Below are 27,533 nucleotides of genomic sequence, written 5' to 3'. Positions count from 1 at the left end.
ACTTGTAACCGATGTCCCACGACATATACAGAGGATGGGAGTTCTCGGCTGTCAAAAGTTAAACGAGCCACATTGCAAGGGTAACGTCTCCGCCAATGGGCAGGAAGGACATAAGTGTCTACTTTGAGGATTGGGAGATCCTGGAGTTCCAGCTGTTCAAGAATGTCATTGCCACATGACTGGAAATTCTGTTGGACTATGGTATGGGGCAGAATGACAGTACCACTACAAGAATTGAGAGAAAGATGTTTTTCAACAGTGATAGTAGTAGTATAGATATTCGAAAGGAGAGAAAGATCATGAGCTTGGGTAGCATTCTGGACAGTGACGATGCACATACCGCTCTTGAGAGCATGAAATGAAATATCTCTACCAACATGACGTAGGAGCGCTTTGCCAATACTATGGTCAGAAAGATAAATAGAAGAAGTCGGTCTTATAGTAAAGAATTTAGTCCATTGTGTGGTCCGAAACTGAGCGTGGAGAGGGAGTGCATGACGTGTCGGTCTTTTCTGAGTAGAATGGGAAGGTAATGAAGGAGCATCATCAGGAGATTGACGTTGGCGTTTAGGAGTAGGACCAGAGTTGGTCCGGCGTGAAATGGGCTGGCGATTCGAAAATTGTCATACCGTAGAGGGAGAGGCCGGAAGCATAGTCAAAGGAGAGCGGTCAGACAAATCGAAGGAGTCAGTCGAAGCCCCGGTACCTGAAGCGGGTGAGGAAACAGCACCAGCAAGAGGTACAGGGGCATCAGGAGTGTCCGAAGAGTGGTCTAAAAACAAGGCAGGGTCAGAATGGGGTGCGGTATCAAGAAGGGGCCCGGGGGTAGTGGGTTCATGGATTGGGTTCTCCATGGTTAGGTTACTCCTTTGCTTTTAAGGAAAAAAAAGAAAGAAGAAAAGAAAATAAAAATAAAAAAAAAAGAATAAAAAAAAGGGGGGAGCAGGGAGGAATAGTTCCCAGGAGGAATGAAAGGGCCAGAAATCTCCCTCCGCACCCAAGAGGACCTCAGCACCGCTAGTAGCGCAGATGCAGCATGGAACCCGTGCCATACCCTACCCTTCATGCCAGTAAACCAGCAATCCGGGATAGCAACCTCACAACTGCCGAGCTACCTCAGTGGACAAAAGAGAGGGCGGCCGGATATCCACCACAAAGCATACCTCCTTCGGCCACCACCCCTGGAATCTGAAAGGTGGCTTCCAGAGATACATCCGTCGCCCGAAAGACACCCAAAGCTACTCCGGGATACCGGAGAGGGATTGGGACATCCCCAGGCGATCCAGATTCCACGGCAAACTACGCCACCGCCAAAAACCTCAACGGAATGGGATGGACCCCGGTATCCTTTCCCCTACCTAGGAACTAGCGTGCCTGTGGGAGAAATCCCAAAGGCCAAAAAGAGGAAGGGCAAAAGGGAGGGGTGGGGAGGAGGAGGAAAGGAAAAAAGGGGAGGATGGGATAGGGAGCGGGGGATTGGGGGGTAATTAGGTTCGGTCTGAGGAAGGAGACCGACAGGTCTGATTTCTCAGACCAAGAGCCTCTTCGCCACAACAAGGAGCCCCCCTTGAAGAGGCTGCCCTAGAAGAGCTGGGCATGGTGTCGATGCTCTGGCTCAGGAACCTACCCTGCCCTAGAAGAGCTGGGCATGGTGTCGATGCTCTGGCTCAGGAACCTACCCTGCCCTAGAAGAGCTGGGTATAATGATCATTCTCAAAATACCCCTCCAGGTATACTCTAAGTATATCATATATTTTTTAATAATTCTCGTTGCACATTTTTTATTTAAATAACTAGTAAAAACATTTATAGCTTTGAGATAATAAAAGGTTTTAATAAAACTATTTTTATTACAAAGTTTTATAATTTAATAAAAAATGTATTAGTGGGTAATAAAGGAAAGTCATTTTTTGGTTATTAGTTTTATTGAAGAACATAGTTAATGTTGCCTTAAGTCAGCAGGTGAAACAAAGACTTGACTGACTTGACTGACGGCTGACAGAGCCTTGTTGCTGACTGACTGACTAAGACAATACCCCAGGTAGGGTAGGTTAGGGGCCAGGCAGGGCACTGCTGTGATGGTGAGTACCCTGGGGGCCCTCCAGGCAAGCCCAGGGGTAGTGATGGTAGCTAGGGATACCCTGGAATACTCAGGGGCCCCTAGGCATGCCCAGAGATGGTGCTGGTAGCTAGGGATACCCTGGGTACTAGTGCCCATGGTGGCAGTGGGCGTTCCCCCTCCGGATGGCAACGGTTTGGGTCTAATATTTGCGGATTCAGTGTTCACTTCAGGTTAATAGGCTGTGCCCAGCTATACCCCGTGTCCTACCCCGGCCTGGAGGAAGATAGGCCTATCCAAAAGCTCCACAGAGGCCTCCAACCTTACCAAAACAGCCATGAGAACAGCAGGGCAGGTTCACTTTCTCACTTATAACTAAAAAAAATCTCATTTTTTCAATTTCCATCAATTTTTTCCAGCATTTTAGGCCTATAATGATAATTTATATATTGTCTGTGGGTTGATGTAGCCACAGAATAAATGTACACTGTAGACAGTCATAAGAGCGGTGGTGATGCTGTGTTGCTGTCAGGCCACGAGATAATACGTATTATGATCTTAGATGAATTTCTTACAGGAGTTGGGTCATCTTTTTGAGGAAAGCTGTGAAGGGACATTAAGAAGTGTTAGAAAGTCCTTCCTCTAACTCCACTTCTTTCTAACAATGGTGACAAGCTAACTTTGATGTCTGAAAGTTAATTTTCTAACTTGAATTTGAAATGAAAGAGGTTCGGAAAGAAGGTGGGACATATGAAGACTTAGAAAGACGTTCTTCTAATTGCCCTTCTTTCTAACAATGATAACAAGCTAACTTTGACCTCTAAAGCTAGATTTTCTAATGTTAAATTGCAATCTTATGGGACAAATTGAGCTTAATCCAATATATTGACTGTATTGAATAATATATATATATACATATTATATTACTAATTCCAGGTCATGCAAGGGTAACTACTGATAACTACTACCACACTGCCAACAACCACACTGCTAACAACCACACTGCTAACAACCACACTACTAACTACCACATCCACTATATATACAGGGTGTTTCCAATTTATAGACCCAATTTTTAAGCAATATATACTAAAATTGGGTCTTTCATTTTGAAACACTATATATATATATATATATATATATATATATATATATATATATATATATATATATATATATATATATATCACAATAATGATTTTGTAAGTTCAGAACGTGTTCAGAACGTGTTTAGAACGTGTTTACATGTTCAGAACGTGTTTACGTATTTAGAACGTGTTTACAACGTGTTTAGAATGGTTTTCAGAACACGTTTAGAGCGTGTCCAGAATGCGTTTAGAGCATGTTTAGAACATGTTCAGAGCATGCTTAGAACGTGTATACTCAGGTCATGTTTAGAATGCGTTCAAAGCATGTTCAGAAAGCATTCAGAATGCGACCAGAACGTGTTCAAGACGTCAGTTGAAAAGTTCACTGTCTCAGAGGTTCACTATAAGGCAAGAAACATCCGCTTAAAGTAATCTACCACATATAAGGTTAGAAGCGCAAGGAACCATTCATCTTTCACTACCAATCAACCGATAGATAAATAGATGGTAAACAAAGGAGAATAAACAAGGGATAACTAATATAACAGATATATATAAGGATAACTAAATGTAGGGATAACTATAATAAATAGATGTAGGGGTAACTAATATAACAGATGTAGGAATAACTAATATAATAGACAGATGCAGGAATAACTAATATAATAAATAGATGTAGGGGTAACTAATATAATAGATGTAGGAATAACTAATATAATAGACAGATGTAGGAATAACTAATATAATAAATAGATGTAGGGATAACTAATAGACAAATGTAGGGATAACTAATATACTAAATAGCTGTAGGGATAACTAATATAATAAATAGATGTAGGGATAACTAATATAATAGACAAATGTAGGGATAACTAATATAATAAATAGCTGCAGGGATAACTAATATAATAAATAGATGTAGGGATAACTAATATAATAGACAAATGTAGGGATAACTAATATAATAAATAGCTGCAGGGATAACTAATATAATAAATAGATGTAGGGATAACTAATATAATAGACAAATGTAGGGATAACTAATATAATAAATAGCTGTAGGGATAACTAATATAATAAATATATGTAGGGATAACTAATATAATAGACAAATGTAGGGATAACTAATATAATAAATAGATGCAGGGATAACTAATATAACAGACAAATGTAGGGATAACTAATATAATAAATAGCTGTAGGGATAACTAATATAATAAATAGATGTAGGGATAACTAATATAATAGACAAATGTAGGGATAACTAATATAATAGACAAATGTAGGGATAACTAATATAATAAATAGATGTAGGGATAACTAATATAATAGACAAATGTAGGGATAATTAATATAATAGACAAATGTAGGGATAACTAATATAATAAATAGATGTAGGGATAACTAATATAATAGACAAATGTAGGGATAACTAATATAATAAATAGCTGTAGGGGATAACTAATATAATAAATAGATGTAGGGATAACTAATATAATAGACAAATGTAGGGATAACTAATATAATAGATGTAGGGATAACTAATGTAATAGATGTAGGGATAACTAATATAATAAACAGATGTAGGGATAATATAATAGATGTAGGGATAACTAATATAATAGATGTAGGGACAACTAATATAATAGATGTAGGGATAACTAATATAATAGATGTAGGGACAACTAATATAATAGATGTAGGGATAACTAATATAATAGATGTAGGGATAACTAATATAATAGATGTAGGGATAACTAATATAATAAACAGATGTAGGGATAATATAATAGATGTAGGGATAACTAATATAATAGATGTAGGGATAACTAATATAATAGATGTAGGGATAACTAATATAATAGATGTAGGGATAACTAATATAATAGATGTAGGGATAACTAATATAATAGATGTAGGGATAACTAATATAATAGATGTAGGGATAACTAATATAATAAATATAATGATAATTTGGTCCATTTAAAGGAAGATAACGGATAATAAGGTTAATATACAGTGTTATATGCATAAGTAGACCACTGTAGCCGCTAGTTAATGCTGCTTCAAATTCTATGTTCGTTAGACATGTCTAAATGTGTCAAAAACTTACTAGAAATGACCCATTTTGATTTAGATTTTGAAGGCCAAAACTCTCTTTAGGAAGGCTGGAAAAATTAGACAAAATTTCTAAATTCTTAGAAAAAAATTAGACGAAGGTTTCTAAATTCTTAGAAAAAATTAGACGAAAGTTCTAAATTCTTAGAAAAATTAGACGGAAATTTCTAAATTCCTGGAAATTTAGACAAAACTTTCTAAATTCCTGGAAAATTTAGACAAAACTTTCTAAATTCCTGAAAAAAATAGATGAAATATTCTAAATTCTTAAAAAAAATGGATGAAAATTTCTAAATTTCTAAAAATTTAGAAAAAAACTTCTAAATTCTTAGAAAAATTAGAAGAAAAATTTAAAATTCCTGCAAAAAAAGAGATAAAACGTTCTAATTTCCTGGAAACTTAGATTTAGATTTTGTGCTGACCAAAAAATCATATACACATTAGAAATTTTAGAAAAATTAGACTTTTTTGAAATAGAAGATCAATTAAATCAATTTTGATAAATTAGAACTTAGAGACTATTCAGAAGTAACTTTGAAATAGTTTTAGACAATATTGAGTTTCTTCTGAGGCTATTTTGAAGAGATATTAGATAGAACATTGAATTAGACGGGTCTCGTATGATTGTTTACGATTAATAACAGAGCCTTTAGGTTTTTTCATTTTAATGGCTAGAAAATGGTCAGAAATGACTAAAAATTATCTGAGTGGAGGTAAACTTCCGACTTTGGTGGTTCAACTCTAACAGCCACTTTAGTTAAGACGAATTGTTATTAAGATTTAAAAATGGAAGATAGTGAATGATAGTGTATAATAGTCGTCTAGTAGTGTATAATAGTCGTCTAGTAGTGTATAATAGTCGTCTAGTAGTGTATAATAGTCGTCTAGTAGTGTATAATAGTTGTCTAGTAGTGTATAATAGTCGTCTAGTAGTGTATAATAGTCGTCTAGTAGTGTATAATAGTCGTCTAGTAGTGTATAATAGTCGTCTAGTAGTGTATAATAGTCGTCTAGTAGTGTATAATAGTCGTCTAGTAGTGTATAATAGTCGTCTAGTAGTGTATAATAGTCGTCTAGTAGTGTATAATAGTCTTCTAGTTGTGTATAATAGTCGTCTAGTAGTGTATAATAGTCGTCTAGTAGTGTATAATAGTCGTCTAGTAGTGTATAATAGTCGTCTAGTAGTGTATAATAGTCGTCTAGTAGTCAGTGTATAATAGTCGTCTAGTAGTGTATAATAGTCGTCTAGTAGTGTATAATAGTCGTCTAGTAGTGTATAATAGTCGTCTAGTAGTGTATAATAGTCGTCTAGTAGTCGTCTAGTAGTATATAATAGTCGTCTAGTAGTGTATAATAGTCGTCTAGTAGTGTATAATAGTCGTCTAGTAGTGTATAATAGTCGTCTAGTAGTGTATAATAGTCGTCTAGTAGTCAGTGTATAATAGTCGTCTAGTAGTGTATAATAGTCGTCTAGTAGTGTATAATAGTCGTCTAGTAGTGTATAATAGTCGTCTAGTAGTGTATAATAGTCGTCTAGTAGTCAGTGTATAATAGTCGTCTAGTAGTGTATAATAGTCGTCTAGTAGTGTATAATAGTCGTCTAGTAGTGTATAATAGTCTTCTAGTTGTGTATAATAGTCGTCTAGTAGTGTATAATAGTCGTCTAGTAGTGTATAATAGTCGTCTAGTAGTGTATAATAGTCGTCTAGTAGTGTATAATAGTCGTCTAGTAGTCAGTGTATAATAGTCGTCTAGTAGTGTATAATAGTCGTCTAGTAGTCAGTGTATAATAGTCGTCTAGTAGTGTATAATAGTCGTCTAGTAGTGTATAATAGTCGTCTAGTAGTGTATAATAGTCGTCTAGTAGTGTATAATAGTCGTCTAGTAGTGTATAATAGTCTTCTAGTTGTGTATAATAGTCGTCTAGTAGTGTATAATAGTCGTCTAGTAGTGTATAATAGTCGTCTAGTAGTGTATAATAGTCGTCTAGTAGTGTATAATAGTCGTCTAGTAGTGTATAATAGTCGTCTAGTAGTGTATAATAGTCGTCTAGTAGTCAGTGTATAATAGTCGTCTAGTAGTGTATAATAGTCGTCTAGTAGTGTATAATAGTCGTCTAGTAGTGTATAATAGTCGTCTAGTAGTGTATAATAGTCGTCTAGTAGTGTATAATAGTCTTCTAGTTGTGTATAATAGTCGTCTAGTAGTGTATAATAGTCGTCTAGTAGTGTATAATAGTCGTCTAGTAGTGTATAATAGTCGTCTAGTAGTGTATAATAGTCGTCTAGTAGTGTATAATAGTCGTCTAGTAGTGTATAATAGTCGTCTAGTAGTGTATAATAGTCGTCTAGTAGTGTATAATAGTCGTCTAGTAGTCAGTGTTTAATAGTCTTCTAGTAGTGTATAATAGTCGTCTAGTAGTGTATAATAGTCGTCTAGTAGTGTATAATAGTCGTCTAGTAGTCAGTGTTTAATAGTCTTCTAGTAGTGTATAATAGTCGTCTAGTAGTGTATAATAGTCGTCTAGTAGTCAGTGTATAATAGTCGTCTAGTAGTGTATAATAGTCGTCTAGTAGTGTATAATAGTCTTCTAGTTGTGTATAATAGTCGTCTAGTAGTGTATAATAGTCGTCTAGTAGTGTATAATAGTCGTCTAGTAGTGTATAATAGTCGTCTAGTAGTGTATAATAGTCGTCTAGTAGGCAGTGTTTAATAGTCTTCTAGTAGTGTATAATAGTCGTCTAGTAGTCAGTGTATAATAGTCGTCTAGTAGTGTATAATAGTCGTCTAGTAGTGTATAATAGTCTTCTAGTTGTGTATAATAGTCGTCTAGTAGTGTATAATAGTCGTCTAGTAGTGTATAATAGTCGTCTAGTAGTGTATAATAGTCGTCTAGTAGTAAGTGTATAATAGTCGTCTAGTAGTGTATAATAGTCGTCTAGTAGTGTATAATAGTCGTCTAGTAGTGTATAATAGTCGTCTAGTAGTGTATAATAGTCGTCTAGTAGTGTATAATAGTCGTCTAGTAGTCAGTGTATAATAGTCGTCTAGTAGTGTATAATAGTCGTCTAGTAGTGTATAATAGTCGTCTAGTAGTGTATAATAGTCTTCTAGTTGTGTATAATAGTCGTCTAGTAGTGTATAATAGTCGTCTAGTAGTGTATAATAGTCGTCTAGTAGTGTATAATAGTCGTCTAGTAGTGTATAATAGTCGTCTAGTAGTGTATAATAGTCGTCTAGTAGTCAGTGTATAATAGTCGTCTAGTAGTGTATAATAGTCGTCTAGTAGTGTATAATAGTCGTCTAGTAGTGTATAATAGTCGTCTAGTAGTGTATAATAGTCGTCTAGTAGTGTATAATAGTCGTCTAGTAGTCAGTGTATAATAGTCGTCTAGTAGTGTATAATAGTCGTCTAGTAGTGTATAATAGTCGTCTAGTAGTGTATAATAGTCGTCTAGTAGTCAGTGTATAATAGTCGTCTAGTAGTCAGTGTATAATAGTCTTCTAGTAGTGTATAATAGTCGTCTAGTAGTGTATAATAGTCGTCTAGTAGTGTATAATAGTCGTCTAGTAGTGTATAATAGTCGTCTAGTAGTCAGTGTATAATAGTCGTCTAGTAGTGTATAATAGTCGTCTAGTAGTCAGTGTATAATAGTCGTCTAGTAGTGTATAATAGTCGTCTAGTAGTCAGTGTATAATAGTCGTCTAGTAGTGTATAATAGTCGTCTAGTAGTGTATAATAGTCGTCTAGTAGTGTATAATAGTCGTCTAGTAGTGTATAATAGTCGTCTAGTAGTGTATAATAGTCGTCTAGTAGTGTATAATAGTCGTCTAGTAGTGTATAATAGTCGTCTAGTAGTCAGTGAATAATAGTCAATAATAGTCACTAAAAATGATAAAATTGACCTCTTATTACAAAAATTTCGACTCTTGAAATAGGCCAAAAATTTAAAATTTGCTGAAAATAGGCCTAATTTTCGAAAATTTGGATATTCAGAAGCAAAAATTGTTGTGGTTGAGACAAGTTGTGCGAAACATCTGGTAAAGTGCGATGTTTTGCCCCTTTAACTCTCTTATAGCACTGAAGATGGCGCCTCAGAGGGGCGAAATGTTGTAGAGCAATAGTAACTACAGGGAGGGATAGTTGCTAGAGAGAGGGATAGTTACTAGAGGGAGGGATAGTTACTAGAGGGAGGGATAGTTACTAGAGGGAGGGATAGTTACTAGAGGGAGGGATAGTCAACCTCGTGCTGACACACTAGGGGATAGGGGATAGTCAACCTCGTGCTGACACACTAGGGGATAGGGGATAGTCAACCTCGTGCTGACACACTAGGGGATAGGGGATAGTCAACCTCGTGCTGACACACTAGGGGATAGGGGATAGTCAACCTCGTGCTGACACACTAGGGGATAGGGGATAGTCAATCTCGTACTGACACATTAGGGGATAGGGGATAGTCAACCTCGTGCTGACACACTAGGGGATAGGGGATAGTCAATCTCGTACTGACACATTAGGGGATAGGGGATAGTCACCCTCGTGCTGACACATTAGGGGATAGGGGATAGTCACCCTCGTGCTGACACTTACACTAAGGGATAGGGAATAGTCCTGCTAGTACTTATACTAGGGGATAGTTGTGCTAGTACTTATACTAGGGGATAGGGGATAGTCACCCTTGTGATGACACTTACACTAAGGGATAGGGGATAGTCCTGCTAGTACTTATACTAGGGGATAGTTGTGCTAGTACTTATACTAGAGGATAGTTGTGCTAGTACTTATACTAGGGGATAGGGGATAGTCACCCTTGTGATGACACTTACACTAAGGGATAGGGGATAGTCCTGCTAGTACTTATACTAGGGGATAGTTGTGCTAGTACTTATACTAGGGGATAGGGGATAATCCTGCTAGTACTTACACTAGGGGATAGTCCTGCTAGTAGTTACACTAGCAGATAGGGAATAGTTTATCACGTGCTGGGGGTCACATTACAAGGGATAGTCTATCTATCTAACTATCCATCTATCAGCAGACATTACTTACTCAGAGACGGGACTCTACTTGATATCTTTGCAGAGTTTGGTAAGAAAAGCTGTAAGAGAAGTTAATCAGATGACATTAACCAAGGTTAACATGCTGGGTAATACCTGGGCTAGCATGTTGCACCAATGTTGCAATTAACCAGGGCAACATGCTGGGTAATACCTGGGCTAGCATGTTGCACCAATGTTGCAATTAACCAGGGCAACATGCTGGGTAATACCAGGGCTTGCATGTTGCACCAATGTTGCAAGGTTATGTTTTAAGTGGGGGAATTGGGGAATCCATTCATATATGAGGCCTGGATACAGACCAGGCCATGGGGGCACTGACCCCCAGAGCCTTCTCCAGGTATATTATACACAACCTCTCCTTACTTAGCGACGTACTCGTTTACCGACGTCTCGGACTTACGACGGGCTCTCTGACCAGTATTTATATCTAAATAATGTATATTACAGCTGATTTCCTATATTCTGTTTATTACAAATACAGTAAACTACTGTATAAACACTTGAAAAAATATACCAGAAATGTTATTTTGCAAAGGTGACAGTAAAACTTTGTCAAAGATGGTTGACACAAATTCGTTTAACGACGTGGCCTTAAAAATGTAACTCCGTCGTTAAGTGAGGAGAGGCTGTATATATTAGGCCTTTTTAAAGGGGGGAGGGGGTTTAAAAAAAAATACAAAGCCTATATATATATTTGTACAGTGTAACACTGTACTGGGACATGCTGAAAAGGAAGAACTGTGAGAACCAACATGGACCAGTATGGACCAACATGGTCTGTATGGACCAACATGGTCTAGTATGGACCAGTATGGACCAACATGGTCTAGTATGAACCAGTATGGACCAACATGGTCTAGTATGGACCAGTATGGACCAACATGGTCTAGTATGGACCAGTATGGACCAACATGGTCTAGTATGGACCAGTATGGACCAACGTGGTCTAGTATGGACCAGTATGGACCAACATGGTCTAGTATGGACCAGTATGGGCCAACATGGTCTAGTATGGACCAACATGGTCTAGTATGGACCAGTATGGACCAACATGGTCTAGTATGGACCAGTATGGACCATCATGGTCTAGTATGGACCAGTATGGACCAACATGGTCTAGTATGGACCAGTATGGACCAACATGGTCCATCATCAATCAATATGGACCAGCATGGACCAGCTCTATTAAAATCATGTTGGGGCAATATTAGGTAATAATAGACAATAATGGGCAAGATGCAATAATTTAAGGGACTGATCCCCAGGTACATTTCAGAACTTCAGGGACTGATGAAGCTCCAGGGACCAAGATGCAATAATTTAAGGGACTGACCCCCAGGAATACTTTAGAACTTCAGGGACTGATGAAGTTCTAGGGACCAAGATGCAATAATTTAAGGGACTGATCCCCAGGTACATTTCAGAACTTCAGGGACTGATGAAACCCCAGGGACCAAGATGCAATAATTTAAGGGACTGATCCCCGGGTACATTTCAGAACTTCAGGGACTGATGAAACCCCAGGGACCAAGATGCAATAATTTAAGGGACTGATCCCCGGGTACATTTCAGAACTTCAGGGACTGATGAAGCTCCAGGGACCAAGATGCAATAATTTAAGGGACTGATCCCCGGGTACATTTCAGAACTTCAGGGACTGATGAAGCTCCAGGGACCAAGATGCAATAATTTAAGGGACTGATCCCCAGGTACACTTCAGAACTTCAGGGACTGATGAAGTTCTAGGGACCAAGATGCAATAATTTAAGGGACTGACCCCCAGGAACACTTCAGAACTTCAGGGACTGATGAAGCTCCAGGGACCAAGATGCAATAATTTAAGGGACTGATCCCCAGGTACACTTCAGAACTTCAGGGACTGATGAAGCTCCAGGGACCAAGATGCAATAATTTAAGGGACTGATCCCCGGGTACATTTCAGAACTTCAGGGACTGATGAAGCTCCAGGGACCAAGATGCAATAATTTAAGGGACTGATCCCCGGGTACACTTCAGAACTTCAGGGACTGATGAAACCCCAGGGACCAAGATGCAATAATTTAAGGGACTGATCCCCAGGTACACTTCAGAACTTCAGGGACTGATGAAACCCCAGGGACCAAGATGCAATAATTTAAGGGACTGATCCCCAGGTACACTTCAGAACTTCAGGGACTGATGAAGCTCCAGGGACCAAGATGCAATAATTTAAGGGACTGATCCCCAGGTACACTTCAGAACTTCAGGGACTGATGAAGCTCCAGGGACCAAGATGCAATAATTTAAGGGACTGATCCCCAGGTACACTTCAGAACTTCAGGGACTGATGAAGCTCCAGGGACCAAGATGCAATAATTTAAGGGACTGATCCCCGGGTACATTTCAGAACTTCAGGGACTGATGAAGCTCCAGGGACCAAGATGCAATAATTTAAGGGACTGATCCCCAGGTACACTTCAGAACTTCAGGGACTGATGAAGTTCTAGGGACCAAGATGCAATAATTTAAGGGACTGACCCCCAGGAATACTTCAGAACTTCAGGGACTGATGAAGCTCCAGGGACCAAGATGCAATAATTTAAGGGACTGATCCCCAGGTACACTTCAGAACTTCAGGGACTGATGAAACCCCAGGGACCAAGATGCAATAATTTAAGGGACTGACCCCCCTAAGCTCTCTTCAGAGCCTCAGTGACTGATGAGGCCCAGGAAACACTTACGTTCGTAAGGAATGAAACCATCCTCATCTTCCTCGTTGCAACACTCCTTCAACACTGGTTCAAGTTCTGACTTCTCAAGGCGCTCTCCTGCAACACAACAGCAACACAAGTTATTAGCAACACTGTCTGCAACACTGGTTATTAGCAACACTGTGTGCAACACTGGTTATTAGCAACACTGTGTGCAACACTGGTTATTAGCAACACTGTCTGCAACACTGGTTATTAGCAACACTGTGTGCAACACTGGTTATTAGCAACACTGTGTGCAACACTGGTTATTAGCAACACTGTGTGCAACACTGGTTATTAGCAACACTGTGTGCAACACTGGTTATTAGCAACACTGTGTGCAACACAAGTTATTAGCAACACTGTCTGCAACACTAGTTATTAGCAACACTGTCTGCAACACTGGTTATTAGCAACACTGTGTGCAACACATGTTATTAGCAACACTGTGTGCAACACAAGTTATTAGCAACACTGTCTGCAACACTGGTTATTAGCAACACTGTGTGCAACACTAGTTATTAGCAACACTGTCTGCAACACTGGTTATTAACAACACTGTGTGCAACACATGTTATTAGCAACACTGTCTGCAACACAAGTTATTAGCAACACTGTCTGCAACACAAGTTATTAGCAACACTGTCTGCAACACAAGTTATTAGCAACACTGTCTGCAACACAAGTTATTAGCAACACTGTCTACAACACTGGTTATTAGCAACACTGTCTGCAACACAAGTTATTAGCAACACTGTCTACAACACTGGTTATTAGCAACACTGTCTGCAACACAAGTTATTAGCAACACTGTCTGCAACACAAGTTATTAGCAACACTGTCTGCAACACAAGTTATTAGCAACACTGTCTGCAACACAAGTTATTAGCAACACTGTCTACAACACTGGTTATTAGCAACACTGTCTGCAACACAAGTTATTAGCAACACTGTCTACAACACTGGTTATTAGCAACACTGTCTGCAACACAAGTTATTAGCAACACTGTCTGCAACACAAGTTATTAGCAACACTGTCTGCAACACAAGTTATTAGCAACACTGTGTGCAACACTGGTTATTAGCAACACTGTCTGCAACACTGGTTATTAGCAACACTGTCTACAACACTGGTTATTAGCAACACTGTCTGCAACACAAGTTATTAGCAACACTGTCTGCAACACTGGTTATTAGCAACACTGTCTGCAACACTGGTTATTAGCAACACTGTCTGCAACACAAGTTATTAGCAACACTGTGTGCAACACAAGTTATTAGCAACACTGTGTGCAACACAAGTTATTAGCAACACTGTGTGCAACACAAGTTATTAGCAACACTGTGTGCAACACAAGTTATTAGCAACACTGTGTGCAACACAAGTTATTAGCAACACTGTCTACAACACAAGTTATTAGCAACACTGTCTGCAACACTAGTTATTAACAACACTGTGTGCAACATTCTAACAGCAATACAAGTTATTAGCAACACTGCAATATTCTAACACCAACACAAATTATTAGCAACACTGCAACATTCTAACAGCAACACAAATTATTAGCAACACTGCAACATTCTAACAGCAACACAAATTATTAGCAACACTGCAACACTCTAACAGCAACACAAGTTATTAACAACACAACATAGCCTGCAACATAACATACAGTAACACAACATACTCACCCAGGGACACAATACAGCATCATACAAACACAACACACTCACCCAGGGACACAACACACTCACCCAGGGACACAACACACTCACCCAGGGACACAACACACTCACCCAGGGACACAACACACTCACCCAGGGACACAACACACTCACCCAGGGACACAACACACTCACCCAGGGACACAATACACTCACCCAGGGACACAATACACTCACCCAGGGACACAATATACTCACCCAGGGACACAACACAGCATCATACAAACACAACACACTCACCCAGGGACACAACACACTCACCCAGGGACATCAATATGTGCTCCAGCTCAGCATACATCATGGTACCATTCTCAGCCTTATCATACAGCTTCAAGACTTCCATAACAACACCCAGGGACACAACACACTCACCCAGGGACACAACACACTCACCCAGGGACACAACACACTCACCCAGGGACACAACATACTCACCCAGTGACATCAATATGTGCTCCAGCTCAGCATACATCATGGTACCATTCTCAGCCTTATCATACAGCTTCAAGACTTCCATAACAACACCCAGGGACACAACACACTCACCCAGGGACACAACACACTCACCCAGTGACATCAATATGTGCTCCAGCTCAGCATACATCATGGTACCATTCTCAGCCTTATCATACAGCTTCAAGACTTCCATAACAACACCCAGGGACACAACACACTCACCCAGGGACACAACACACTCACCCAGGGACACAACACACTCACCCAGTGACATCAATATGTGCTCCAGCTCAGCATACATCATGGTACCATTCTCAGCCTTATCATACAGCTTCAAGACTTCCATAACAACACCCAGGGACACAACACACTCACCCAGGGACACAACATACTCACCCAGTGACATCAATATGTGCTCCAGCTCAGCATACATCATGGTACCATTCTCAGCCTTATCATACAGCTTCAAGACTTCCATAAAGTCCTCGTAAGATCCAGCATCCTTATCTTTCTTCACCTGAGCAAAGATAGGCAGGAAATCATCCAGTTTAATGATCTTCTCCTTTCTCTTATCTTTGCCTCCTACTTTCTCTATGACAGCCAGAGTTGGGTTCAAGTTCAGGGCCCTCAGACAGTCACCAATGTAATAGGCATCCATGGTACCATTGCCTTCAAAGTCGTAGATTGAGAAGGCGAATTTAACCCCTGGGAATGGGAGAACCTTGTTAATATTGTGTTAATGTTGTGTTAATATTGTGTCAATGTTGTGTTAATATTGAGATAATACTGTGGTGTTAATATTGTGTTAATGTTGTGTTAATGTTGTGTCAATGTTGTGTTAATATTGAGATAATACTGTGGTGTTAATATTGTGTTAATGTTGTGTTAATGTTGTGTCAATGTTGTGTTAATATTGAGATAATACTGTGGTGTTAATATTGTGTTAATATTGTGTTAATGTTGTGTCAATGTTGTGTTAATATTGAGATAATACTGTGGTGTTAATATTATGTTAATATTGTGTTAATGTTGTGTTAATGTTGTGTTAATATTGAGATAATACTGTGGTGTTAATATTGTGTTAATATTGTGTTAATGTTGTGTTAATATTGAGATAATACTGTGGTGTTAATATTGTGTTAATGTTGTGTTAATATTGAGATAATACTGTGGTGTTAATATTGTGTTAATGTTGTGTTAATGTTGTGTTAATATTGTGTTAATATTGAGATAATACTGTGGTGTTAATATTGTGTTAATGTTGTGTTAATGTTGTGTCAATGTTGTGTTAATATTGAGATAATACTGTGGTGTTAATATTGTGTTAATGTTGTGTTAATGTTGTGTTAATATTGAGATAATACTGTGGTGTTAATATTGTGTTAATGTTGTGTTAATGTTGTGTTAATATTGAGATAATACTGTGGTGTTAATATTGTGTTAATATTGTGTTAATGTTGTGTTAATATTGTGTTAATATTGTGTTAATGTTGTGTTAATATTGAGATAATACTGTGGTGTTAATATTGTGTTAATGTTGTGTTAATGTTGTGTTAATATTGAGATAATACTGTGGTGTTAATATTGTGTTAATATTGTGTTAATGTTGTGTTAATATTGTGTTAATATTGTGTTAATGTTGTGTTAATATTGAGATAATACTGTGGTGTTAATATTGTGTTAATGTTGTTAATGTTGTGTCAATGTTGTGTTAATATTGAGATAATACTGTGGTGTTAACATTGTGTTAATATTGTGTTAATGTTGTGTTAATATTGAGATAATACTATGGAGTTAACATTGTGTTAATATTGTGTTAATGTTGTGTTAATATTGAGATAATACTGTGGTGTTAATATTGTGTTAATGTTGTGTTAATATTGTGTTAATATTGAGATAATACTGTGGTGTTAACATTGTGTTAATATTGTGTTAATGTTGTGTTAATATTGAGATAATACTATGGTGTTAATATTGTGTTAATGTTGTGTTAATATTGAGATAATACTGTGGTGTTAATATTGTTAATATTGTGTTAATGTTGTGTTAATATTGTGTTAATATTGTGTTAATGTTGTGTTAATGTTGTGTTAATAATGAGATAATACTGTGGTGTTAATATTGTGTTAATATTGTGTTAATGTTGTGTTAATATTGAGATAATACTGTGGTGTTAATATTGTGTTAATATTGTGTTAATGTTGTGTTAATATTGAGATAATACTGTGGTGTTAATATTGGGTTAATATTATGCTAATATTGTGTTAATACTGCATTAGCACTGTGTGGTAGTGTTAATATTGTGTTAATATTGTGTTAATGTTATGTTAATATTGTGTTAATACTGTATTAACACTCTGTGGTAGTGTTAATATTGTGTTACTGTTATGTTAATATTGTGTTAATTTTGTGTTAACACTGTGTTAACACAGTGTGTTAGTATTAACACTGTGTTGTAGTGTTAATATTATGTTAACACTGTGTTAACACAGTGTGTTAGTATTAACACTGTGTGAGGCGCCCACACCATATTAGGCTGGTCTATTTCTGGTGATAGCTGATACTGTCATCAGTGCCACGACTGTCTTGGCTGACAGCCAGGATGCCACACCCTCTAGTGGATAGACTTTAAACCCCATTAACCAACCAGTGTTAATGACCCTGGTGTAGTAGATAGACTTTAAACCCCATTAACCAACCAGTGTTAATGATCCTGGTGTAGTAGATAGACTTTAAACCCCATTAACCAACCAGTGTTAATGACCCTGGTGTAGTAGATAGACTTTAAACCCCATTAACCAACCAGTGTTAATGATCCTGGTGTAGTAGATAGACTTTAAACCCCATTAACCAGCCAGTGTTAATGATCCTGGTGTAGTAGATAGACTTTAAACCCCATTAACCAACGAGTGTTAATGACCCTGGTGTAGTAGATAGACTTTAAACCCCATTAACCAACCAGTGTTAATGATCCTGGTGTAGTAGATAGACTTTAAATCCCATTAACCAACCAGTGTTAATGATCCTGGTGTAGTAGATAGACTTTAAACCCCATTAACCAACCATTATTAATGATCCTGGTGTAGTAGATAGACTTTAAACCCCATTAACCAACCAGTGTTAATGACCCTGGTGTAGTAGATAGACTCTAAACCCCATTAACCAACCAGTGTTAATGACCCTGGTGTAGTAGATAGACTTTAAACCCCATTAACCAACCAGTGTTAATGACCCCGGTGTAGTAGATAGACTTTAAACCCCATTAACCAACCAGTGTTAATGATCCTGGTGTAGTAGATAGACTTTAAATCCCATTAACCAACCAGTGTTAATGACCCTGGTGTAGTAGATAGATTTTAAACACCATTAACCAACCAGTGTTAATGACCCTGGTGTAGTAGATAGACTTTAAACACCATTAACCAACCAGTGTTAATGACCCCGGTGTAGTAGATAGACTTTAAACCCCATTAACCAACCAGTGTTAATGACCCTGGTGTAGTAGATAGACTTTAAACCCCATTAACCAACCAGTGTTAATGACCCCGGTGTAGTAGATAGACTTTAAACCCCATTAACCAACCAGTGTTAATGATCCTGGTGTAGTAGATAGACTTTAAACCCCATTAACCAACCAGTGTTAATGATCCTGGTGTAGTAGATAGACTTTAAACCCCATTAACCAACCAGTGTTAATGATCCTGGTGTAGTAGATAGACTTTAAACCCCATTAACCAACCAGTGTTAATGATCCTGGTGTAGTAGATAGACTTTAAACCCCATTAACCAACCAGTGTTAATGACCCTGGTGTAGTAGATAGACTTTAAACCCCATTAACCAACTAGTGTTAATGACCCTGGTGTAGTAGATAGACTTTAAACCCCATTAACCAACTAGTGTTAATGACCCTGGTGTAGTAGATAGACTTTAAACCCCATTAACCAACTAGTGTTAATGACCCTGGTGTAGTAGATAGACTTTAAACCCCATTAACCAACTAGTGTTAATGACCCTGGTGGAGTAGATAGACTTTAAACCCCATTAACCAACTAGTGTTAATGACCCTGGTGTAGTAGATAGACTTTAAACCCCATTAACCAACCAGTGTTAATGACCCTGGTGTAGTAGATAGACTTTAAACCCCATTAACCAACTAGTGTTAATGACCCTGGTGTAGTAGATAGACTTTAAACCCCATTAACCAACTAGTGTTAATGACCCCGGTGTAGTAGATAGACTTTAAACCCCATTAACCAACTAGTGTTAATGACCCTGGTGTAGTAGATAGACTTTAAACCCCATTAACCAACCAGTGTTAATGACCCTGGTGTAGTAGATAGACTTTAAACCCCATTAACCAACCAGTGTTAATGACCCTGGTGTAGTAGATAGACTTTAAACCCCATTAACCAACTAGTGTTAATGACCCTGGTGTAGTAGATAGACTTTAAACCCCATTAACCAACCAGTGTTAATGACCCTGGTGTAGTAGATAGACTTTAAACCCCATTAACCAACCAGTGTTAATGATCCTGGTGTAGTAGATAGACTTTAAACCCCATTAACCAAGCCTTTATTTTGTGTTATAAGTCATTTTAACAGAGTAATGTTAACTTACTCTCAACATCGCGAGCACTGAGATCCGCAGCCTGGGGGGGGGGGAGAATTTGTTAATAATGATAATAATAATGATGGTAATAATAATAATAATAATAATAATAATAATAATAATAATAATAATAATAATAATAATGAGGGACTGACCACCTCATCTACCACTGTCTGAGGGACTGACCACCTCATCTACCACTGTCTGAGGGACTGACCACCACATCTACCACTGTCTGAGGGACTGACCACCACATCTACCACTGTCTGAGGGACTGACCACCACATCTACCACTGTCTGAGGGACTGACCACCTCATCTACCACTGTCTGAGGGACTGACCACCACATCTACCACTGTCTGAGGGACTGACCACCTCATCTACCACTGTCTGAGGGACTGACCACCACATCTACCACTGTCTGAGGGACTGACCACCTCATCTACCACTGTCTGAGGGACTGACCACCTCATCTACCACTGTCTGAGGGACTGACACCACATCTACCACTGTCTGAGGGACTGACCACCTCATCTACCACTGTCTGAGGGACTGACCACCTCATCTACCACTGTCTGAGGGACTGACCACCTCACCTACCACTGTCTGAGGGACTGACACCACATCTACCACTGTCTGAGGGACTGACACCACATCTACCACTGTCTGAGGGACTGACACCACATCTACCACTGTCTGAGGGACTGACCACCTCATCTACCACTGTCTGAGGGACTGACACCACATCTACCACTGTCTGAGGGACTGACACCACATCTACCACCGTCTGAGGGACTGACACCACATCTACCACTGTGTGAGGGATTGACCACCACATCTACCACTGTCTGAGGGACTGACCACCTCATCTACCACTGTCTGAGGGACTGACCACCTCATCTACCACTGTCTGAGGGACTGACCACCACATCTACCACTGTCTGAGGGACTGACCACCACATCTACCACTGTCTGAGGGACTGACCACCACATCTACCACTGTCTGAGGGACTGACACCACATCTACCACTGTCTGAGGGACTGACACCACATCTACCACTGTGTGAGGGATTGACCACCACATTTACCACTGTCTGAGGGACTGACCACCACATCTACCACTGTCTGAGGGACTGACCACCTCATCTACCACTGTCTGAGGGACTGACCACCTCATCTACCACTGTCTGAGGGACTGACCACCTCATCTACCACTGTCTGAGGGACTGACACCACATCTACCACTGTCTGAGGGACTGACACCACATCTACCACTGTCTGAGGGACTGACACCACATCTACCACTGTCTGAGGGACTGACACCACATCTACCACTGTCTGAGGGACTGACCACCACATCTACCACTGTCTGAGGGACTGACCACCTCATCTACCACTGTCTGAGGGACTGACCACCTCATCTACCACTGTCTGAGGGACTGACCACCTCATCTACCACTGTCTGAGGGACTGACACCACATCTACCACTGTCTGAGGGATTGACCACCACATCTACCACTGTCTGAGGGACTGACCACCACATCTACCACTGTCTGAGGGACTGACACTTCATCTACCACTGTCTGAGGGGCTGACACTTCATCTACCACTGTCTGAGGGACTGACCACCTCATCTACCACTGTCTGAGGGACTGACCACCTCATCTACCACTGTCTGAGGGACTGACTACCTCACCTACCACTGTCTGAGGGACTGACACCACATCTACCACTGTCTGAGGGACTGACACCACATCTACCACTGTCTGAGGGACTGACCACCTCATCTACCACTGTCTGAGGGACTGACCACCACATCTACCACTGTCTGAGGGACTGACACCACATCTACCACTGTCTGAGGGACTGACACCACATCTACCACTGTCTGAGGGACTGACACCACATCTACCACTGTCTGAGGGACTGACCACCACATCTACCACTGTCTGAGGGACTGACACCACATCTACCACTGTCTGAGGGACTGACACCACATCTACCACTGTCTGAGGGACTGACACCACATCTACCACTGTCTGAGGGACTGACCACCTCATCTACCACTGTCTGAGGGACTGACACCACATCTACCACTGTCTGAGGGACTGACACCACATCTACCACTGTCTGAGGGACTGACCACCACATCTACCACTGTCTGAGGGACTGACCACCTCATCTACCACTGTCTGAGGGACTGACCACCTCATCTACCACTGTCTGAGGGACTGACCACCTCATCTACCACTGTCTGAGGGACTGACACCACATCTACCACTGTCTGAGGGACTGACCATCTCATCTACCACTGTCTGAGGGACTGACCACCTCATCTACCACTATCTGAGGGACTGACCATCTCATCTACCACTGTCTGAGGGACTGACCACCTCATCTACCACTATCTGAGGGACTGACCACCTCATCTACCACTGTCTGAGGGACTGACCACCTCATCTACCACTATCTGAGGGACTGACCACCTCATCTACCACTGTCTGAGGGACTGACCACCACATCTACCACTGTCTGAGGGACTGACCACCTCATCTACCACTGTCTGAGGGACTGACTGACCACCACATCTATCACTGTCTGAGGGACTGACCACCACATCTACCACTGTCTGAGGGACTGACACCTCATCTACCACTGTCTGAGGGACTGACCACCTCATCTACCACTGTCTGAGGGACTGACACCTCATCTACCACTGTCTGAGGGACTGACACCTCATCTACCACTGTCTGAGGGACTGACACCACATCTACCACTGTCTGAGGGATTGATCACCACATCTACCACTGTCTGAGGGACTGACACCTCATCTACCACTGTCTGAGGGACTGACCACCTCATCTACCACTGTCTGAGGGACTGATCACCACATCTACCACTGTGTAAGGGACTGACACCACATTCCCCACTGTCTAAGGGACTGACACCACATTCCCCACTGTCTAAGGGACTGACCACCACGAAACTACGTCTTCAAGGGTGATGGATTGATGACAACGTCTACACATCTCTATTGCTTCTGCTAAGTCATCTGTACTTGACTGAAGAAGCCTACTGTGTGGGCGAAACGTTGGACATTTCTTACTTATCATCTGGTTTGTTCAAACCATACCACGGGCGGGATAGAACCCGCGGTCAGAGAGTCGCAAAACTCCAAACCGACGCGTTAGCCACTGGGCCAGCTAGCTACAATAAGATTCATCCAACTAGGTATATTTCTACACCATAGTAAGGTTAGCATAGGCCACCACTGTGACCACAAATACAAGTTCTTACAGACGAATCGTGGGTTCTATCCCTGCCCGTGGCATGGTTTGAGTTGACTCTGCTCAAATGTTCAAGACTTGTAAATCCTAGCTGGTATGAGCCGCTATGAAATCATCAGAAGCATAATTTGCTTTCTGGGTGGAATACAAGAACTCATCAGGTAAACGCTGATCTACACCATACAATGAATAACGTGGGGTATCACCAGGGTATCACCAGAGGTATCACCAGGTATGGAGACACTGTAAACAGTGTTTGCAGTATACTAAACATCATATACTCTCTTACTGAGTCTTCGAGGTAAACCATTGCTGGCAGGATGGTGAGGAATAATGGTTGACTTAGAAATCTTGCACAAAGTACACAGCTTCTCAAGATTCTCCTTGCGGAATTCTCCTCCTTTACCTGGTACTAGGGACAAGGGAGCAGTATCTCTCCAGATTATACGTTCCTTAAACACTTGAGCTATTGTCTGGGCAGTCTTATGCCTTATACTGAAATATTCTACCCTAACACACAGATGTATCACAGGGATGTTAGGAAGTATTTCTTCAGCCACAGAGTAGTCAGGAAGTGGAATAGTTTGGGAAGTGATGTAGTGGAGGCGGGATCCATACATAGCTTTAAGCAGAGGTATGATAAAGCTCACGGTTCAGGGAGAGTGACCTAGTAGCGACCAGTGAAGAGGCGGAGCCAGGAACTTGGACTCGACCCTTGCAACCTCAACTACGTGAGTACAACTAGGTGAGTACGTCTAGCACAACTTTCCCAAGGTTCGCTTAGTGGGATACACCTAGATTGTAAACTCTTCTGCTAGGAGTGGACGTGTGACTTGTTCAGCTATCAAAACTTTAGGGGCCGAGTCCCTGGAACCATTACATACCTCTGGAATCTTCAACTACCTTCTGCTAGTAGTACCTAGATCGGCTCTACGATACAGTACGTCTTGGTTTATGATAAGTGTTGCTGGTGGTTTCACACACACAGTTCGATCTTCCTGCAGAAGGAATCAAATTACACTAGAGTATATAGCATCTCTTCTTTGAGCATTCTTGACATCCTTAACAGTGAATGGTGGAGCTGTGACCACCGTACTGTGACCACCGTACTGTGACCCCCGTACTGTGACCACCGTACTGTGACCACCGTACTGTGACCCCCGTACTGTGTTCAGATCAAGCATCTGTGACCACATTTGATTTGCCAGACTCGTGTTCCAAGGTCAGATTGAGCTGCCTGTATCGTTCAACACGACTGAGGGATTGACCACTTCGTTTTTCACTGTCTGAGGGACTGACCATCTCATTTTTCACTGTCTGAGGGATTGACCATCTCATCTTCCACTGTCTGAGGGACTGACCATCTCATTTTTCACTGTCTGAGGGATTGACCATCTCATCTTTCACTGTCTGAGGGATTGACCATCTCATCTTTCACTGTCTGAGGGATTGACCATCTCATTTTTCACTGTCTGAGGGACTGACCATCTCATTTTTCACTGTCTGAGGGACTGACCATCTCATCTTCCACTGTCTGTATCGTTCAACAAGGCAGAGGGACTGATTCTGCCATCTTGCACTGTGTGAGGGACTCATCCCTTATCTTCCATTATCTACCAGAGTCACCAATAACACTGTAGAATCCTTCAGGATCACTTCACTACAACTTAAATCACTATAAAGTGCACAGGTCACTAGGCATGTATTTCCTCACCACGAGTGTTGATGTGGTAGTGTTGCTGTAGTGTTGTGTGATGTTCTAAGTTATCTCAGTGTTTCTCAAAAGTAAGCAACTCACTATCCTGGTAACTTAGCCTCTAGCACACCAGGTACTCTCAGTGTTCCTCCAGTGTCACTTAGTGTTACTCAGTGTAAGTGTTACTCAGTGTTACTCACCATCCTGGCAACTTAGCCTCTAGCACACCAGGTACTCTCAGTGTTCCTCCAGTGTAACTCAGTGTTACTCAGTGTTCCTCCAGTGTTACTCACCATCCTGGCAACTTAGCCTCTAGCACACCAGGTACTCTCAGTGTTCCTCCAGTGTCATTCAGTGTTACTCAGTGTTCCTCCAGTGTTACTCACCATCCTGGCAACTTAGCCTCTAGCACACCAGGTACTCTCAGTGTTCCTCCAGTGTCACTTAGTGTTACTCAGTGTTCCTCCAGTGTTACTCACCATCCTGGCAACTTAGCCTCTAGCACACCAGATACTCTCAGTGTTCCTCCAGTGTCACTTAGTGTTACTCAGTGTTCCTCCAGTGTTACTCACCATCCTGGCAACTTAGCCTCTAGCACACCAGATACTCTCAGTGTTCCTCCAGTGTCACTTAGTGTTACTCAGTGTTCCTCCAGTGTTACTCACCATCCTGGCAACTTAGCCTCTAGCACACCAGGTACTCTCAGTGTTTCTTCAGTGTCACTCAGTGTTACTCAGTGTTCCTCCAGTGTTACTCACCATCCTGGTAAAATATAGCCTCTAGCACACCAAGTACTCGGGGCAAAAGGCGGACCTGAAGTGACTGGGTCTAGAGTCCTGCAGGTTAATTTTATACTGGGTAGAGGGCGCTGCTGATGCCCCAGTGGGTATTTCTGCTGCTGCTGCCGCGCCGCTGCTGCCCCATTGGGTATTTCTGGCAGGAATGCCCGTCAGGGTTACATTGTCTAATATTGGGTAGCAGCGGAGGCGCCCTAAACAGGCCCTGCCTACCCTTCTAATGGAAATTTGAGCTTTGGGTATGACTGGGTATTGTTTTGTGGGTATCTATGGGTGTTAGTGCCCCCTTGGGGTATTCTACAGGGTCCTTAGGGACCCTAGGGGGTTCAGGGTAGCCATGGGTTGTACGGTTTGCTGGGGTATGTACCCCAGGATGCCATGGCACCTCTGGCGTGACTCAGTGCCCATACCCATCTCCTGGGCACCGCGGACACGTACATACCCACAGCCCAGCTATCCCCTGACACCAGGGGCGCCACGGACACGTACATACCTTCGATTCAGCTACCCCCTGACACCAGGGGAACCACGGACACGAACATACCTACGACCCAGCTACTCCCTGACATCAGGAGCGCCACGGACACGTACCTACCCACAACCCAGCTATTCCTGACACCAGGGACAGGCACCACGGACATGCACATACCCACGACCCGGCTATCCCTTGACACCAGAGGCGCCACGGACACGTACATACCTAAGACCCAGCTACCCCTTACACCAGGGGCACCACGGACACGTACATACCCACGACCCGGCTACACCTGACACCAGGGGCACCACGGACACGTACATACCTACGACCCAGCTACGACAAGCACCTAAAGTCGGTACCTGACCAGCCAGGCTGTGGCTCGTACGTTGGATTGCGTGCAGCCAGCAGTAACAGCCTGGTTGATCAGGCTCTGATCCACCATGAGGCCTAGTCACAGACCGGGCAGCGGGGGCGTTGACCCCCGAAACTCTCTCCAGGTAAACTCCAGGTAAACCCCTTATATCAGGGGCAGGCACCACGGACACGTACGTACATACTCACGACCCAGTTACCCCTTACACCAAGGGCACCACGGACACGTACATCATTTAAAACACTGACAGTGGGTATCAAGGACCTCCACAGTGGGCATCAAGGACCTCCACAGAGGGTATCAAGGACCCCCACAGTGGGTATCAAGGACCCCACAGTGCGTATCAAGGACCTCCACAGTGGGTATCAAGGACCTCCACAGTGGGTATCAAGGACCCCCACAGTGGGTATCAAGGACCTCCACAGTGGGTATCAAGGGCCCCCACATTGTAAATCAAGGACCCCCCATAATGTGTATCAAGGACCCCACAGTGGGTATCAAGGACCCCACAGTGGGTATCAAGGACCCCACAGTGAGTATCAAGGACCTCGACAGTGGGTATCAAGGACCCCACGGTGGGTATCAAGGACAACACAGTGGATATCAAGGACCTCCATAGTGGGTATCAAGGACCTCCACAGAGGGTATCAAGAACCTCCACAGTGGGTATCAAGAACCTCCACAGTGGGTATCAAGACCCCAACAGTGGATATCAAGGTCCTCACAGCGGATATCAAGGACACCCATAGTGGATATAAAGGACACCTAGTATGTTTATCAAGGATACCCACTATAGAGATCAAGAACACTCACTGTGGGTATCAAGGACACTAAGTGTGGTTACCAAGGACACCCAGAGTATATCAAGGACCCAGATGGGTTATCAAGCCTTGATAACCCCTCTGGGTCCTTGATATGCACTAGTTGTCTTTGATAAACACACTTGGTGCCCTTGATACCCACAGTGAGTGTTCTTTGTATCCATAGTGGGTGTCCTTGATAACCACAATGGGTGTCCTTGATAACCACACTGGGTGTCCTTGATAACC

General features: G+C 41.5%; 1 protein-coding gene and 1 long non-coding RNA gene across 11 annotated transcripts; one reads left to right on the top strand and one right to left on the bottom strand.

Moving 5' to 3' along the window:
* Positions 1-1,844: 1,844 nt before the first annotated feature.
* Positions 1,845-26,016, bottom strand: Mlc1 (Myosin light chain alkali). Of its 10 annotated transcripts, XR_011394749.1 has the most exons (7): positions 25,595-26,016; positions 19,862-19,892; positions 15,639-15,947; positions 13,050-13,136; positions 10,319-10,367; positions 5,261-5,315; positions 1,845-2,662 (listed from the first exon to the last, which is right to left on the bottom strand). XR_011394749.1 is itself a non-coding variant. In XM_070105149.1 (6 exons), exons 1-5 carry the CDS (start codon positions 25,595-25,597, stop codon positions 10,333-10,335), a joined length of 465 nt encoding a protein of 154 aa, XP_069961250.1. In that variant the 5' UTR covers positions 25,598-25,721; the 3' UTR covers positions 1,845-2,662; positions 10,319-10,332. The 10 variants fall into 10 exon arrangements, 8 of the variants coding, with proteins under 8 accessions (XP_069961250.1, XP_069961251.1, XP_069961253.1 ...); XM_070105149.1 differs by lacking the exon at positions 5,261-5,315 and having other exon boundaries at positions 25,595-25,721; XM_070105150.1 differs by lacking the exon at positions 10,319-10,367 and having other exon boundaries at positions 25,595-25,721.
* On the top strand, positions 6,129-6,354 carry LOC138855504 (uncharacterized). Its single transcript, XR_011394750.1, has 2 exons — positions 6,129-6,199; positions 6,280-6,354. It is a non-coding gene; the product is annotated as an uncharacterized lncRNA (long non-coding RNA).
* Positions 26,017-27,533: the final 1,517 nt, after the last annotated feature.

This window comes from Cherax quadricarinatus, chromosome 97, assembly GCF_038502225.1.
Source record: "Cherax quadricarinatus isolate ZL_2023a chromosome 97, ASM3850222v1, whole genome shotgun sequence".
Classification (NCBI taxonomy): domain Eukaryota; kingdom Metazoa; phylum Arthropoda; class Malacostraca; order Decapoda; family Parastacidae; genus Cherax; species Cherax quadricarinatus.
Note: the sequence above shows the minus strand (reverse complement) of the source record. Positions and strands in the feature narration are given on the sequence as shown.

Excerpts from the sequence above, each read along its gene's own strand:
- Mlc1 (XM_070105146.1), bottom strand. The coding sequence starts at position 15,588 with ATGGAAGTCTTGAAGCTGTATGATAAGGCTGAGAATGGTACCATGATG. Across the intron at positions 13,137-15,221 it reads GCACATATTGATGTCACTGG|GAGAGCGCCTTGAGAAGTCA; the intron begins GTGAGTATGTTG and ends GTTGTGTTGCAG. Across the intron at positions 10,368-13,049 it reads TGGTTTCATTCCTTACGAAC|CTTTTCTTACCAAACTCTGC; the intron begins GTAAGTGTTTCC and ends CTTCTCTTACAG.